Source organism: Acipenser ruthenus, chromosome 5 (assembly GCF_902713425.1).
Source record: "Acipenser ruthenus chromosome 5, fAciRut3.2 maternal haplotype, whole genome shotgun sequence".
In the NCBI taxonomy this organism is placed as follows: Eukaryota; Metazoa; Chordata; class Actinopteri; order Acipenseriformes; family Acipenseridae; genus Acipenser; species Acipenser ruthenus.
This window is the reverse complement of record NC_081193.1, coordinates 79,503,829-79,520,532: the sequence shown is the minus strand read 5'-3', so window position 1 is coordinate 79,520,532 and position 16,704 is coordinate 79,503,829. Positions and strand designations below refer to the sequence as shown.

General features: G+C 35.2%; 1 protein-coding gene across 2 annotated transcripts in view; it reads right to left on the bottom strand.

Moving 5' to 3' along the window:
• LOC117402762 (PC3-like endoprotease variant B) overlaps positions 1 to 16,704 on the bottom strand; it is a 299,818-nt gene that overhangs the window by 6,595 nt on the left and 276,519 nt on the right. For both annotated transcript variants that reach the window (XM_034004201.3, XM_034004200.3), the window contains exons 17-19: positions 13,812 to 13,935; positions 13,250 to 13,419; positions 2,093 to 2,269 (exon numbers count right to left, since the gene is read on the bottom strand). In XM_034004201.3, the coding sequence (XP_033860092.2) occupies positions 2,093 to 2,269; positions 13,250 to 13,419; positions 13,812 to 13,935 (471 nt within the window). The remainder of the gene's footprint in view (positions 1 to 2,092; positions 2,270 to 13,249; positions 13,420 to 13,811; positions 13,936 to 16,704) is intronic.

Here is a 16,704-nt window from a genome sequence, read left to right as displayed (position 1 = left end):
ACCAAAACTTTATTTAAAGCGCAACTGGACATTCCAACACGTTCATACAGTGACAGAGTGGAGAAGAGCTTTGTGAAAAGTGCGGAGCAGTTTAGAAGCAGTAAAGAGAAATTCAATCTTTAACTGCTTTAATCAGAAAATACTTTAAATTGGGAAATTACTGCAGCTTAAATTCTAACAGCTGAGTGTCTGCTAGCAAGCTGATAGCAAGGTGAAACTCAGACAAGCTGATTCAAACTCAGCACCGTTCTGAGACAAGGGGGTGGGGCGGAGCTAACAAAGCATGAACAGAGACACACAAAAGCAAGGCAGTTCATACAGCGACAGCATGGAGAAGTGCTTTGAGAAAAGTGTGGAGCAGTTTACAAGCAATAAAGAAAAATTCAATCTTTAACTGCTTTAATCAGAGGCAGAAGTGTTAAAGGGACTAGGAGCTCTTAAAATAAACGAATCCCATGGGCCGGATGAGATCTTCCCAATAGTACTTAAGGAAATGAAAGAAGTTATTTACAGTGCTAACCAAGATCATGCAACAGTCTCTTGAGACAGGGGTTGTACCGACAGACTGGAAAATTTCTAACGTTATACCGAACCAGGTAACTACAGTTATCCAAAATGGAAAATTACCTATATGGTAACAGTATCCTGGGAGACAGTCAGCATGGTTTTAGGAAAGGGAGATCACGTCTAACTAACCTGCTTGACTTTTTTGAGGATGCAACATTACATAGTTTATTTAGATTTCCATAAAGCTTTTGACAAAGTCCTGCATAAAAGATTAATTCTCAAACTGAACGCAGTAGGGATTCAAGGAAATGCATGCACATGGATTAGGGAGTGGTTAACAAGTAGAAAACAGAAAGTACTGATTGGAGGAGAAACCTCAAAATGGAGCGAGGTAACCAGTGGACTACCACAGGGATCAGTGTTAGGTCTTCTCTTCCTAATCTACATTAATGACTTAGATTCTGGTATAGTAAGCAAACTTGTTAAATTTGCAGACGACACAAAAATAGGAGGAGTGGCAAACACTGTTGCAGCAGCAAAGGTTATTCAAAATGATCTAGGCAGTATTCAGAACTGGACAGACACATGGCAAATTACATTTAATATAGAAAAGTTTAAGGTACCGCACGCAGGCAATAAAAATGTGCTTTATAAATACCATAGGGGAGATACTGAAATTGAAGAAGGAATCTATGAAAAAGATCTAGGAGTTTATGTTGACTCAGAAATGTATTCATCTACACAATGTGGGGAAGCTATAAAAAAGGCCAACAAGATGGACAGATCTTTCAAGAAGCTGCTTGATGAGATTCTGGGATCAATAAGATACTAACAACCAAATGAGCAAGATGGACCGAATGGCCTCCTCTCGTTTGTAAACTTTCTTATGTTCCTATGTTCTTATGTACTTCAGAATAGTTAAGGAAGAATAAAATCAAGGTTCTGGAATGGCCTAGTCAAAGTTCCGATCTAAATCCGATTGACAGTCTTTGGTATGAGTAGAAGAAGTCTGTGCACAAGAGGCCCTCGGACTTTGAATGAACTGGAACAATTTTGCGTTGAAGAATGGTCAAAAATCACTGAAGAATCATGCCAAAAGGTCATTGACAAATATCCTAATCATTTAAAAGAGGTTATTATTGGCAAAGGTGCCTCAACTAGCTATTAATTTTTCCTTGTTAGTGTATGAATACTTTTGAATTAGCATTTTTTGAGTTTTGCCAAAAAATTGCTGAAATAAATAATTCTATTTCTTGTAACTTGTATTCCTCATCAACAAAAGCAAAACTTTTGCTACAATAGATTTTTCCGACTTTGGAATGGCACCATCTCCCTAAATGTGCTTTCTCAAAAAATCTCGACCTGCCAGTTGATCCACTTTCTACAGAGGAATGTCGGCTTTTACACACATTTTGACAAAATCTGACAGTTTCAAGCTGTTCTTTGACAGTTGTAACAAGCTTAAAACATAGTATTTCTGTGCAGTCATTTTTTGACCAAATTCACTGTGGGGTTCAAAATGTTATTGTGGGAGGTTTTAGGACCCCAAATCCTGCATAATGGTTTAGTCTTTTCAGTTTTCTACCTGAGGAGAGTGTTCTCTCGTCTTTAATTTATACTGAGCCCAGTTGGTGACGATGTTATCCCTCAGAGTGTTCCACAACAGTTTCAGGTGGGGTGCAAAGTTAGAGCCATCTGTGTCATCCATTTCCTTGGGTCTAAAAGATTTGACCCATTTAGAATAATTTTGAGTCTTTACATTCTGAAAAAAAAAATAGCATGAGCACAGGTGTTTATATATACCACGTGAAAACTAAATGTCATGTTTTTTTAATGGACAGGCACAAATAAAGGAAAAAAGACACAGATTACAGCATCTTATAAATGTAAATATTAACTGTCTCCAGGTAGTTTAGACGTATGCTGTCCACCCTCATTCTTCTTCCCCTTTATTTGTAATAGTTCTTCAATCAAATTTGTAAGAAAGACAAATCCAAACTGAACAGTATTACAGGTAAGTAATACTACTCTGGCAGTGGAACAGTCATAAGTATTAAACTATGACAGAGAACAATTTGAAGTCAATTAGTGTAATATTGTTTTAGGGTGACATGAAGCACTTTACTAAAGATTTAAACAGGCCTTCTTCAAAGTAAAGTCTCTCTTTAATTACTTCAATTTGATTGAACTAATGCAAGGTTAGGTCAGCTTTGGGAAACTAGCCATTTCAAATTAAATAAAACATATTTAGGTTATTTATTATTTATTAATTCCGGGCTGCATCAAGTAGGTAAAGCGATACCGTTACTTTAATCTAATTAATTAACAATAAACTAAATGCTTTTCTTCACTGTAAGCTCGGTAAAGCAAGAAATATATCCTTTTTATATGTATTTAGTTTCCATGAGGCTATGAATCACATGTGTCTTTAAGCAGACAATAATTGTAAAAGTGTATGCAGTTGAAGTCCACCTTGTTTCTCAACTGACTCGAGATTAAACAGTTGGGACTAATGCTTTGTGATCTAATGCAAGTAAGTAGTTTATGTAATCTCCAGTGCTTGTTTTAAACACTGTATAGCCTCTGCCTTTTTTAGTCAGTAAACAGTGTAGACATAAGAGGTTTGACAAAAAAAGAGAGACCCCTGAAATAAACCTACTGTATCTTTATGAAAGTAGCAAGAAACAGCTTAGTTGCAGTATTGTTATGAGTGGTTTCTTGCTATTTTTATTCCATTAAAATGAATTTATTTGCACTTGCAATTGCTTCAAAATAGGGCCTGGGTGTCTAAACCTTTCTACTGCTCCACTCCATCAAAGTTTGTCAGATCTGCTATCTATCCAAACAAGACTGAAACAAACTTTGCTGTAGGTCAGGTTCCTTGCCAGAGTAATGTTACCATGCCCACAATTAATTTCCCTCCATTTGTAGGTGCACCGAAACCTTAAAGATGCAAACTATATACTAATAGGAGGCACTTTTTTACACAGAGAATTGTGAGGGTCTTGAACCAACTCCCCAGTAATGTTGTTGAAGCTGACACCCTGGGATCCTTCAAGAAGCTGCTTAATGAGATTCTGGGATCAATAAGCTACTAACAACCAAACAAGCAAGATGGGCTGCATGGTCTCCTCTCGTTTGTAAACTTTCTTATGTTCTTATGTTCTAACAGACAGATACAGCTTTCCTTTATTACAGAATATTTGTCAGGGTTGAATTTGCATAACAAATTGATTTGAGTCATATGAGGGGTACCACATGTGTTCCCTATTCCCTGTCACATATCATACATACACATGCCTTTATTTTTAATGATAGGAATGATAGCTATTCCCAGTTAACATGATCTCACTATGAGTGGCTTACGCATGCAAATGTTTCTATGTCAATAAAGAAAGACGAACAGAAAGACTGACAGTTCTTGTTTTCACCCTAACTCTTTGAAGATGTATTTTTTTTCACGGTTGGCAAACATCCAACCTTATAATATACATACTTCTGAATGAATCAATTCAACATCTCCTTCATTATAGAAGGAATAAAGGATATAATTTGCAGGGCAAGTCCTTTAGCTTTGTAATTTTCAACAATGCAAACTAATCAAATAATGCCTAAGGATAGCAGAAGTTTTGGTTCAGCTTAGGAGGCCTATTTGCTCTTTGGTTAAGCATTGATTTATTTGTGTCACTCCAATCCATATGGCGATACCTCCGGGACAAACAGCATGGATCAGTGTTCCCTAGGAATGTACACACAATATAACTCCTTCATAGAATGTTAAATTGAACTCAATACAGAACATCATAACCCAAACCCTTAGCATCACCCGTAGTGCATTCTACAGAAACAACGTTGCAACCTGGTTTTCTACAAAATAGTAAACACAGGGGGTGGAGTGCTTTTGATTTATTTTAAAATAAAGAGACATATTCCACTGCTGTCATTTTTAACATATCAGATCACCTCAAAAGCATTTTGACCCCAGGCTTGGCAATGTGCATGTTTCTTAAATTCATATTTGTTTCATTTAAATGAATCAGGTTTGCAATAATATTTTGTTTCACATAAGAAGGCATTCATTCCTTTGTTTTTAATTTGTTTTAGTTTATTTCTTAGCAAAATACTAAAATCTTTCAAGTCTTGTTGATAAAACAAAACAAAACAAACAAAAAAAACAGATATATTTAATTGATCAAAATTATTCCTATCATCACTTCCAGGGCATGAAGTTAAGATCATGAAGGGCAAGGCAATGTTGCCTTCGTTGGTCATGAAGATTCAGGGGCACCAAGGCAGTTCTAGGGGGCAAAAAGGCAAAACATAACTCCAACCCAAGGGCACCAAGACGATTTCATACTCATGAAATTTTAATTCAAACAAACACAAATCAATGTTTTCTGAGTGATTCATACACTAATTATTACAAAATAAAATATAAGTAACTTTTCCATTGTAAAAATACAAAGGTATAAAAAATCCAAGTTAAAAACAACATAAACTTTCACAATGAAAAAATACAAAAGGTAATTTGGCAAAAAATAAATATTCAGGGTATTTTTTTTTACTAAACTCAGTCACACACCACTGACTAACACATAGATTAGACTAGAGGCTTAAAATACAGCCTTAGTGATACAACAACACAAATAAGCGATCTCAGTGAAAGGAAAGTGTAAAAAGATTTTCAGGCAAACTGGCTGAAGATTTACCCATGGCTGGAGTTTAATAACAATTGTGGTCAAATGTGTTGTTCGGTCTGCAGTGTCTGCGCAACTGTAGGTTAACCACTGTTACAAAACCTGTATAACCTCAACTCCCGATTTAGAGCATGTCCCATCTCCCTGTGAGACTCAAGAAACTCCTGATATTGCAGACTGCCAATTGTAATGTATTGTACCTGTTTTACTGTATTTAATCCTGCACTTAACCCAATCCGTAGTATTTTGTATTTCACCTGCACTCGTATCTAACCCTGATGTAACTATCAACACTGTTATCTAACTCGTACCTTGAGTTAGATAACTGTGTTTTGTATTTGCTCTTATTAGGACTGAAGCCATTGTATTCTGACTTCGTTGTATCTTGCTCTTAATTGTACTGTAATTCTTGATATGTATTTTTGGTATACAACTGTAAGTCGCCCTGAGTAAGGACGTCTGCTAATAAATAAATAAATAATAATATATCTATCTCCATATATTAATAGGAGCAAAACAGTTAAATATTATACACAAGCAGTAAGGAAGTGGTGCTCTCCCTGCCCAAAAAGTGAGGGGTCGGCGCTCCCTGGTGACCCCGCAGCACTACACCCCTGCACTGTGCCCACAGATGGAAAAATCACACAGTGACAAATTCCTGGAAGCACAGTCATATTGAGCTCAGTCTAACAGCGTCCCACCCTCTGTTTGCCCGTCATTAACCAATGATTATTATTATTATTATTATTATTATTTATTTCTTAGCAGACACCCTTATCCAGGGTGACTTACAATTGTTACAAGATATCACATTATTTTTACATACAATTACCCATTTATACAGTTGGGTTTTTACTGGAGCAATCTAGGTAAAGTACCTTGCTCAAGGGTACAGCAGCAGTGTCCCCCAGCTGGGATTGAACCCACGACCCTCCGGTCAAGAGTCCAGAGCCCTAACCACTACTCTACACTGCTGCTTAGTGTTGGGAGGTGCACAGTAAAAAGAATGACAACAATAATATATTATGATAATGAGTCACTTTCTCGCAGGACGAGATTAGACAGAATTTAATTGAATTGTGACACAATGGATTGTACATCAGATGTGCTGGTGCTGAGGGACACCGGCAGGAATGAAGGGCGGGCTTACAGGTAAGTTTTGCCGTAAGTTTTTTTTTTTTAATTTGAGAGGCATTACAGCAAGCAGCTTGGGCACTGCGGCAATTCTCGCTTGTGCCGTCAGTTATCTAACCTTTGTCTTGTTTAAAACCTTTCGTTCTTTGCTTGTATTGTGTAATTCAATCTGGCAAATGCAGACATTTAAAAGACAGAAGTTAAAGATGCAGCTACTTCCTGGTACAAAAATTCTTCTTGTGCTGTGGCTCAGTTTCACTTCAATGACTGCTATAACCAGGTAAGATACCAGCATTGTGCTTGAAATACCAGTATATCCCAAATTAAAATATAAAAACAAGAAAGGAACTCTAATCCTAACCCTAACCCGAACCAAACCATTTTTAACACAAGAAAAGGGGAGAGAGGATAAAGGGACAGTGACAATGCTGCTACTACTTATAATTATTATTATTATTATTATTTTATTTCTTAGCAGACGCCCTTATCCAGGGCGACTTACAATCGTAAGCAAAAACATTTCAAGCGTTACAATACAAGTAATACAATAAGAGCAAGGTAATTGTTTCTTAAACCTTGGTTTTCAGTCAAATGTAGTGTAATCAGGATCACTGGGAACAACATGATGATAAAAATAAATACAGTTGAACCTGTCATATCTGATTTAATTGGTTCCAGTGGTGCATCAAATATGTGAAAATATCATATCTCAGATGGAATTGTAATATTACATTGTAGTTGCATTATTAATGTTGGGACATTATAAATTAACAAATGCAGGTACATCCCTGTGTTTAAAACACCAAAGTATGTTACTGCATGTATACTATACAAAGAAAATCAGTTAGAATTATTGAAAAACAATGCACTACACAGAATTTGACAATTTACGAAACAGTCCATGCCAAAGAAATCTAGCAGGTTTTTTTTTTTGCACCATAAGTGTGTTAACATGAGAAAGAAGTGGCGGTTAAAATAACAACAACAACAATACAAACACTAACTGGCTTGGGTGGTTGACGAAAACGGTACAGTAATATATCTTAATTATATGAATCCTTTTTTGTTTTCTTTTATTGAACAAGGTTAAACTGGGCAGCTTGTTTTACATGTAAAAAGTTAAATGGAATTCCCAATGTTATATCCATTGTGTCCTGCTAAGAGCAGAGTTTACTGTTTTAGATCCATAATAAAATGTGCATTGATCAGTTTCCACCTGGACTGCACAGTTGGTAGCAATGTGTAAATGACACATCCTGGCGGTCCATCAGTTAATAGAGGGGATTGTATCTTACAGGATCAGATATGACAGGTTCTACTGTAAATAAATACAGGAATAAAAGCATTGCATCATACTCAATACTAAATATTCAAAATCGTTTACCGAGTAATAAGTAATATAATTGTTCGTTTTTGGAAAGGAGTTCGGATTTACTTTTACAGCAGCATTACCTGCTTGATTAACTAATTCCAATTCTTTAATCAATGCACATTAAATGAATGTTCAGTTTTTAATAAACTTTGATTTTGAAGCATTTATTTGGCTGAAGGGTTAACCAATTGGAAGAAGTATTGATTTGTTAAATTTCAATACAGACATGACATTCTTCAATGGTCAAGTCGTTAATGATATTTAAATATGTAACAATCATTTATTTTATAGATTAAATTACTTACTAAAAATAACAACTATTATTCCTGACTGATCTATTGTAACCTGAATAAACACACAATGATAAATACTGAATTTATAAGGTACAATCCATTGCTATATGTTGCCGTGTAATTCTAATGGATGAAAAGCATTCACAACATTTTGCTTTGCTGTCAGTAAAACCTGCATTTACAATTAGAAATGTTCCATTTTATTAAGCTCCTTTAGTGACCAAAAAGCAAAAGAAAAAAATGTTACCTTGCATAAATTCATTTTAAGAACATAATGCGTTTATATCAATGAGTTCAGAAAAATCACATCTTAGATAGTCAGTAGCACACTAGAATGTGTCCTTTTGTACTGAGACAACCCGTGCGGAGAAGCTAGTTGTTAGTTAGTTCAAAACCCAGAATGTGCTATCGTGCCACAACAAAGGGCTCTGTAAAATATGGTACGATTGAAAGAGTACATGTTAAAACTTTAGTTTAAGGCTCCACTATAAACAGTAAATAATACATAATTATAAAGTGTTATAAACAACATGGTAAATCAAGTAGAAGAAATCCCCCAATCACTGTTAAGGACTTGACTAAACTTATACGTCTTATATGGTGCACAGATGCCATACTGTATGAAGAACATAAGTAGAAAAACAAAACAACTGCTTTTTTTTGTTTAATATCAGTTTTTTGGGTGTCCCTTATTATAAGAGATGTCAATTCACACAGCTTGAACACCCAGATCTCAAATAAGAGACCCTAAACACAACACAACAGGAAGAAGAAAAAGAAGAAGACGACGAAGTTACAGTAATGCAATGTTCTAGGAGAAAAAATAACTTTGCTACTGTAAGTTATTAGTTGTTATACAACTTTGTATGACGTGTCTTCTACTTTTACAATATATAAATCAGGTTTATAAACCTTGTACCATATTGAAGTTGTCAATCATGTAACAACATGTATTGATTATTTGCAGAAGAAGCAGCTTCCCATCTGTCTCAGAGATTCAAGCTGTGTACTTAGCTCAATAGGAAGCTATATCATTGGGAGTGAAGTGTCTCCTTGCATAATCAGTCATAATTTTAACTTCCCAGTATAGGCTTATAGTATCCACAGCCCTGTGTATCGCAATAATGAAGTGGTTCAGGAGATCAGGGTATATGGAGGCTGTATCTGCTCTTCTATCTGTTTTTCTGTACGTCTGAACATAGCTCATACTGTAGTGATCAACTTTTCAAGGTACTGTTGTCTGTAATTTAGAATTCTGATGGAAGTCTACAGCAAAGCTTCTAGAATGGAAAGTTCACTTTAGAGACATGAAACACCAGGCATTTGTTCAGTCTTATAAAAGCAACAGCCAATGTGCTTTCTATCATCTCTCTATGGTCTGGTCTAACTCCTTCTCCATTATGACACAACTGACTTGCAACAAGATGGTGCATCTTTCAAATTTTATAGAATACATGTCAGGGATGTCATTTGACAAACACACGGATCAGTCATGTGAGCAACAGTGTGCATGTGTTACTATTATATTTTTGTCAATCCCTGTTACAGTTCAAAAGTGTTACAGTATAGGTCTTGGGGTCCCCTTAAGCCACCAGCAGCAGTAGAATCTTATTATTCTATTCTGACTGACAAGACTTTTCATATCTTCTTAATGTTTTACCCCAACAGTTTTTTACCCCAAACACATTTTCTCCACCAGCCAGCAGAAAAAAGAAAACAGTAGTCCACTGTAATTTATTCTAATCAACTTAACTGTTATACACTGCAAATGTATGTTTATAATACAACATTAATATAGCATTTCGATTTTAAGATCACGTCAGTTTAACATACTTTGCATAAAATATTTTCTAAACAAAGTTGTTGAAGTAGGAGAAAGGCAGACCAATATCAAGCACACCCTATCGTCTTCATTTGTTAAACTTAATAAAATGGCCAACAAAATAATTAGATACATACAAAACTTATCTATTTAATATAAAAGAAGCAATTCTTTAGCTCTGGACAAACTTTAGTTCTGGAGCAAGGTACATTACTCAGCTGTATCTCTTGAAGCAAAGGTGGCTGATGGAAAACCCATTGGCTATTATTTTAGATGGCTTTACTCACATGTTCCATGCTAGCCATCTGAAGAAACGGAAGAATATGATAGGCTAACAGACGTGCTCATCATATAGAGGAGGCAAGAGCGCATCTGCCCATGTTTGCCTCCTCCGAATGTACAGCGGTGACTGTGCAGAATTTGGATCGGGTGGCGGTGTAATTGAAAAGACTAAAGAACGACTGTTCCTGTTTTAGTTTTCAATGCTTGTACACCGTTTGGTTCTCAAGCTATTCTGATGAATGTTTTGCCTTGTTCTTTACATATTGTTGGAATGCAGATATAGTTTTAATACACTGATGCCCCTGACTTAGTTCCAGAACACAAACCCCTGCAGCTAGTGTGGGCTGTTATACAATGGTAGAGTTCTTTTCATTCTCTCAGTGCTCCTTAGATTATTCCAGAATCTGCATAACTTCCTAACAAGAAGCTTTCAATAAGCCATTATCTTGTGATGCAAATTGAGATCTCATACTTTGTTTCAGAGCAGTAAGACAACCAAAAGCATACCTCAGATAGACCCCAAGATTACAAATACAGACTTGCATTCAAAGGCAATGTTTTATTCATTTTAGAAATATTAAATATGGAGGTATCCTGTGTGTCTGTCTGTTCACTGAAGACATTGAGAAATATTTATTGTCAAAACATTTGGCATTTAATTTATTAAGTTTCTTTTCTCATTTTTAAACTTTGCACTATTGTTTAATAATTATAGATGATAGTTTTATGCTGTTCGAACAATTGCATTCCTCTTGAGGTCTTGTGTTTGAATGCTTATTTTATCATTTACATTAGAAGTGAATGCATTGTGTGTAGAGTATATATTATTCTATAAGAGTTATCCCTTTGTGAAGTTTGGGTGAGGACTGTAACAAAGCAAAAAAGGGTGCTTCTGGCTACTGAAAATGATGTCTCCTATTAATAATTTTTATGTTGGGAATGGATTCCCAATGCAGCAGGTTTGTGCATTTGAGAAAGGAGGGGAAGACTCATGAAATTAATTAGAGACTGAAGTTGATGAGAAGCAATTATAAGGATAAGAGACACTGGAATTTTAACAAATCCCCAACAGTTCGCAACAGGAAGAATTTTCTAAAGTTATTTACAATTAACGGAGTACTTGATCATGATTATTGTATGTTACTGTAATCTCTTATTTGTGAGTCCTAAAATTATTTTGTAAACTGGTTAAAATAGTACAGCTTGACATAAATTGCTTTGAAACTAGTAAACTAGGGGTGTGCCAAAGTACAAGTAAAAACGAGTATTCATAATTATTATTACCATGTTATTACGAGTAAATTTTTGTTATTATTTGTTATTCAGAGAAAAAAGTATATATGTAAAAACATTGAATCAGCTTCTGACTCCAATAGGGCAGTGCCGACTGTCAATCTCAAGTCCAGGGGGGAAGGAGGAGGAACCAGTGTAATGCAGTCTCTGACACAGTGCAACTAAGCATCACTCTGAGTTGTATGAGTGAGGAGGTCAGGCAGATGAAACACTCAGCGCAGAATCAAACTCTTTAATGATATATATATATATATATATATACATTACTTTCACTATTACTATTACTATCAATATTACTTTCACTTTTTAATAACATCTTTTCTAAAATAATATTTTTGAGTTGATACTGGGTAGGTTCCTTCAGTTTGTGTTTGTGCTCAGTCGTATAAATAATTGTATTCTCATTTTTCAAAGAAAAAAACAACTAGTGTACAATATATCTAAAGGTGTTTTTTTTATTGGATTTCAGACTTTTTTGTTTTTTGTGATCCTCTTTAGTCTCACATGTTGTGTGTGTCCTTGTGTGTGTGTGTGTGTGTGTGTGTGTGTGTGTTTTTTTTAATTTATTTTGCTGTGGTGTCTTTAAATTCAGTCTTCCTGGCCTTGTTTTAATAAAACAAAAGTAATCAAATCCTTTTCTACAAGGCTTTTTTGAGATCAGGTATTAAATTTTATACTCATAGTACTGGTACAGGTACACATAGACAACCCTTAAGCCACCCGCTTGTAAAATAACTAATAACTCTGCTTTTAATTTACTTTGCACACACAAGCTATTTTCTGTTTGGCATTAGCTTTTAAGAAGAAATATTTTTATGGCAAAGATATGTTCCATGAGTTGTTTTTTTCCCCCACGAGTTGTGTGCATTGTTTAAAGGGCCATGTATTTTTTCATCAGAGAATATCACTTTCCAAAGTTTTTGAAAAATGTGTGTTTGTGCAATTTTGAGGTAACAGAATCTATTAGCAGTCATCAGCCTAACATTTACAAATATTTTTTCTCTTTTTGTATTGAAGCATCTTTCCATTACAAATAAATACCTTGCAGATTTATTGTCTTCTCTGACCTCTCTGACCCTAGTAAATAAGTAATTCAAAATAAATACATCTTGCAGATTTTCAATCTGGTCTAAATGGTCTTCACTTCACTATGTACATTACTCACCATTCCATCACAGACTTCCCATATAATTTGATAATAAATACATCCTCGAGCAACAACAATTAAAATGACACATTAGGACTTCAAAATGATAAAAAGCATTGTTAAATAAACATTAAAAACAGTATGATCGAAGGACTCAACAAGGTTTTTTAAGATGCGTGTTGCTAGATACGTAAGATTATTAGTTGTATTTTTCCTCCACAAATAATGGTGTACAGACCTTGATAAACTGGACCAAAGTGTTCAAACATTCCATCACATAATGTTCAGTAATACTAAAAGGAACAACTGTAGTCCAAGATTAGCACTAATGGGTGTCTGTGAAATCAGACATAAGTGTTGATTGCAGCATTTTCACAAAAGTAAATTACTGCTAATTGCTAATGCACTGTTTATGTCATCAAATGGTTTTATATTATGTTGTTCTTTATGGCAAATCCTCAATTGCTACACTGGTGCAGATGGTAGCCACAGTTCAGATTGAGAATGCCACACATGGTTTAAGGAAGAGCTGTACAGTATGCACCAAACATATATGCCCACCACTTGTCTGAAGGACACAAAAACATTCCTCTATAGCTATTTATGTGATAAATATTTCTAATATCAAGTTGGTTGACACTGCAATCCCATGTGGTAAAGTACAACCAATATTTCTTTTACATAAATGTGATCTTTTCTTACCCTTTTCTTGTGCAGAGATGGTATATCATTAGCATTAATCTTATTGGAATTCTCAATTTCAAATTCTTCCTGAATGATCGCTTTCTGTGACACGTCACTTTTCAGCTCTTTGCTGTCCACATTAATTGCATACCTTTCGCCCATGGAAACCAGGCTCCTGTGCTGATTATCTGATGAAATAGAGAACAAAACTCAAGGTTGATCACAAAATAATTCTGCAAATGTGTGCAATAAAAATATTAACTCTCTGTAATACACATAGGGCAGCAGTGTGGAGTAGTGGTTAGGGCTCTGGACTCTTGACCGGAGGGTTGTGGGTTCAATCCCAGGTGGGGACACTGCTGCTGTACACTTGAGCAAGGTACTTTACCTAGATTGCTCCAGTAAAAACCCAACTGTATAAATGGATAATTCTATGTAAAAATAATGTGAAATCTTGTAACAATTGTAAGTCGCCCTGGATAAGGACGTCTGCTAATAAATAAATAATAATAATACACAACTAGCTACAATGCCACTGCCTTAACTTTGAATGGTGTTTGTATTAATTCTGTCATCGTACCGTGGGATTTCTTTTTGGGATCGAAGGTTCCATAAAATATCATTTTAACCCTAAGAACTGTCCCGGCAGCCTGTTCAAAGTCACTTCGAAAGCATTTGAAGACCGTGTTTGCATTGTCTGTCACCTGTTGAGAAAACCACAACATTAGTATTCTTGTAAAAAAAAAAAAATGGAGATGCACAACATGTTTAGATAAGTGTTAGCTTAACATTCAAATGAGGAAAAGAAAACAACTGAATGATGACGGGAAAGTATTAAAGATGAAGCGAGAGTATTAAATAAAGGTAAGGCCGTGTGTACAGAAAGTATATTAGACTTTGGAACTGTGGCATATTCTTTTTAGCATTGTTGTGTTTCATATTTCGTTCTTTAATATTTCCTGATAACTGTGTATAAACAACACCACCCGAGGATAGGGCATGAATCAACTATATGACATTTGTCAGCAAACCTAAATAAACTCATATTGATGACAGATGGAGAGGAACTGAACCCAGACAGTTACACGGAAACTGTATTAGTAAATCCATTATTATTATTTCTGATTAAATTAATGTATACAAAAATAATAATGATGTATACAAAAAAGTAGAAACAATTCTAAATGGAGTACCCATTAATACCAACTTGTTCATATGTATAGCATGCCAAACAAAAAGGAAAAGAGGTATGTTGACAAAAACAGACGCTTGATAAGCTACAAGTATATTGTACATCCGTTGCCACAGCTTTAAATATCAAATTAGACGTTTCAGTAGCACAAATAAGTAACCACCCCCTTATTATTATTAATTAGTCATTTAGCAGACACTTTTATCCAAAAAATACTTACAGAGACTAGGAGTGAACTATGCATCAACAACTGCTGTTGCTGAGTCACAACAGCACCTATAATTGATATATATATATATATATATATATATATATATATATATATATATATATATATATATATATATATCAATTGCTCTTTAATAGATCAGTTTTACAATATTTATAAGTATCTACCCTTTTATACACTCACCTGCACACCCCCAGACTACTTTACCAAGCAATTGCACACTAACATTCAGAATGTTTGAACATGTTTGCTTATTTGAATGCCGGTGTTATATAGTTTTATGGGGCTACCACATATATATATATGAGCTACACCCTCCAGAGCTGTCATGCTTGTAAGAGTAACTTTTGGGTGCCATTTAGTTGCTGAACTATACACTAAATCTCAGGGTTCTTTCCAGGCCTTTTTAGCCGCCCGGCAAAGTGGCTGTCGCCGCCAGGCTGAAAAAATCCGATCCGCCCGTCTTGCAGATGCTACTGTGCCTTTAACAATAAGGATTGTTTGTGCTTCTAGCAGACTAGATCACTTGAGCGTTAACTGGGTGAAAAAAAAATCTTGAAACCACATGACAGCTGTGTTACGTCTTGACACAACATTTAACCAATCAGAGAGTTGAAGGGGCGGGTTTTCTGTGTTAAGCACTTCGAGAGGGTAAAACGTTAAAAATGACTGCTAAAAAAATAACCAATTATTTTCAAAGCAAAAATATTGACAATGAATGCAGGGGGTCAAAATAAGACGGCAATCGGCACAATCCACCGCATAACACTATATTTGCGGCGGCTACTTTATTAAAAAAATATTAAGATTATTTTCAGGTATTATCATTCAGTCCATTTTTTGTCGTATTATTTTACTGTATGGTGATATATAGTACATAATAGCTATACATATGTACCAAAAAAAAAAAAAAGCTTATTCCTTTTGTTGTGATATTGTAACAATATGTACCCAGGTGCTTGTGAGAGATATTGGGGGTTCATATATAGAGGCTGTACACCTTTAAGAAGAAAGGCGTGATGGGATATCAGCTAAACACTTGTTAGCAGACATACAAATGCTTAAGTGCAAAGGTGCTGGATTATTACAGTCCGGTTTCATGCAATAGTTATGATGGTGACCAAACGTGTGTGAATACTGTTGTGTTAAAAAAATGGTTAAAATGAACAGTTGCAAAACAAAAATAGACGTGCATTATCAAAATGCCCTGAAAACTTAACATAAAGAAAACAATTTAAATGAAGCAATAAGCTCAATAATTAAGCTAAAAAGGAAGTGAAAAGGTTACCTTTTTTTCCCCAGTCAAATCGTAGAGTGCCTAAATAAGCATGGTAATTTACCATAATAAAAAAAAAAAACATAATGAAAAAGAAAATGTAGAACATAAAAAAGCGCAACCAGATATAGTCAACGAAAGACAACACTTTATTCAAATTCTTTGTCGTATTATATATTTAAGGTAAGACAAGTTTATTTTTCCGTTAAAAGTACTCCCGGCTATAATGTTCTGCTGCCCGGCTGTGCAGAATTCCTGGGGAGAACCCTGCAATCTACAGAAAAACCTGTACACTCCAGCGTCGTTTGAGACCAACAGATTGTGCCGGATTAGACAGTGTGCTGGATTGCAGTTACTGACAAAATGATTTGAACAAAACAACTTTATTACTGCACATACACAGTATAATAAACTCAGCAATGCCTCCACTCATTTTGTACCTGTAATTAGCAAGAGCCTTTTTAAACCACTCCCATAGAGAGACATTAACGTGTTCATTCTGTACCTGCACGCAGGATCGAGGCACTTCTGCTGGCATTCAGGTTTTATCCACATTGTCGGCATCTTTTCTTTTCAGAATGTCTGAAACGGTTTGCCTTGAGATTTTACATTTTTCACTTAATTCTTTTTGTGTTGGTTGATATACTAGTTTTTAAATTACAAAAACAAATATCACATGATCCGGTGCCAGATGGCAACTTGTTTCATCTAATTTAGTTCACTTCATGAATTTAGCCAGCGTTGAGCTCTGACTCATATTTTTTAAATGTTATTGC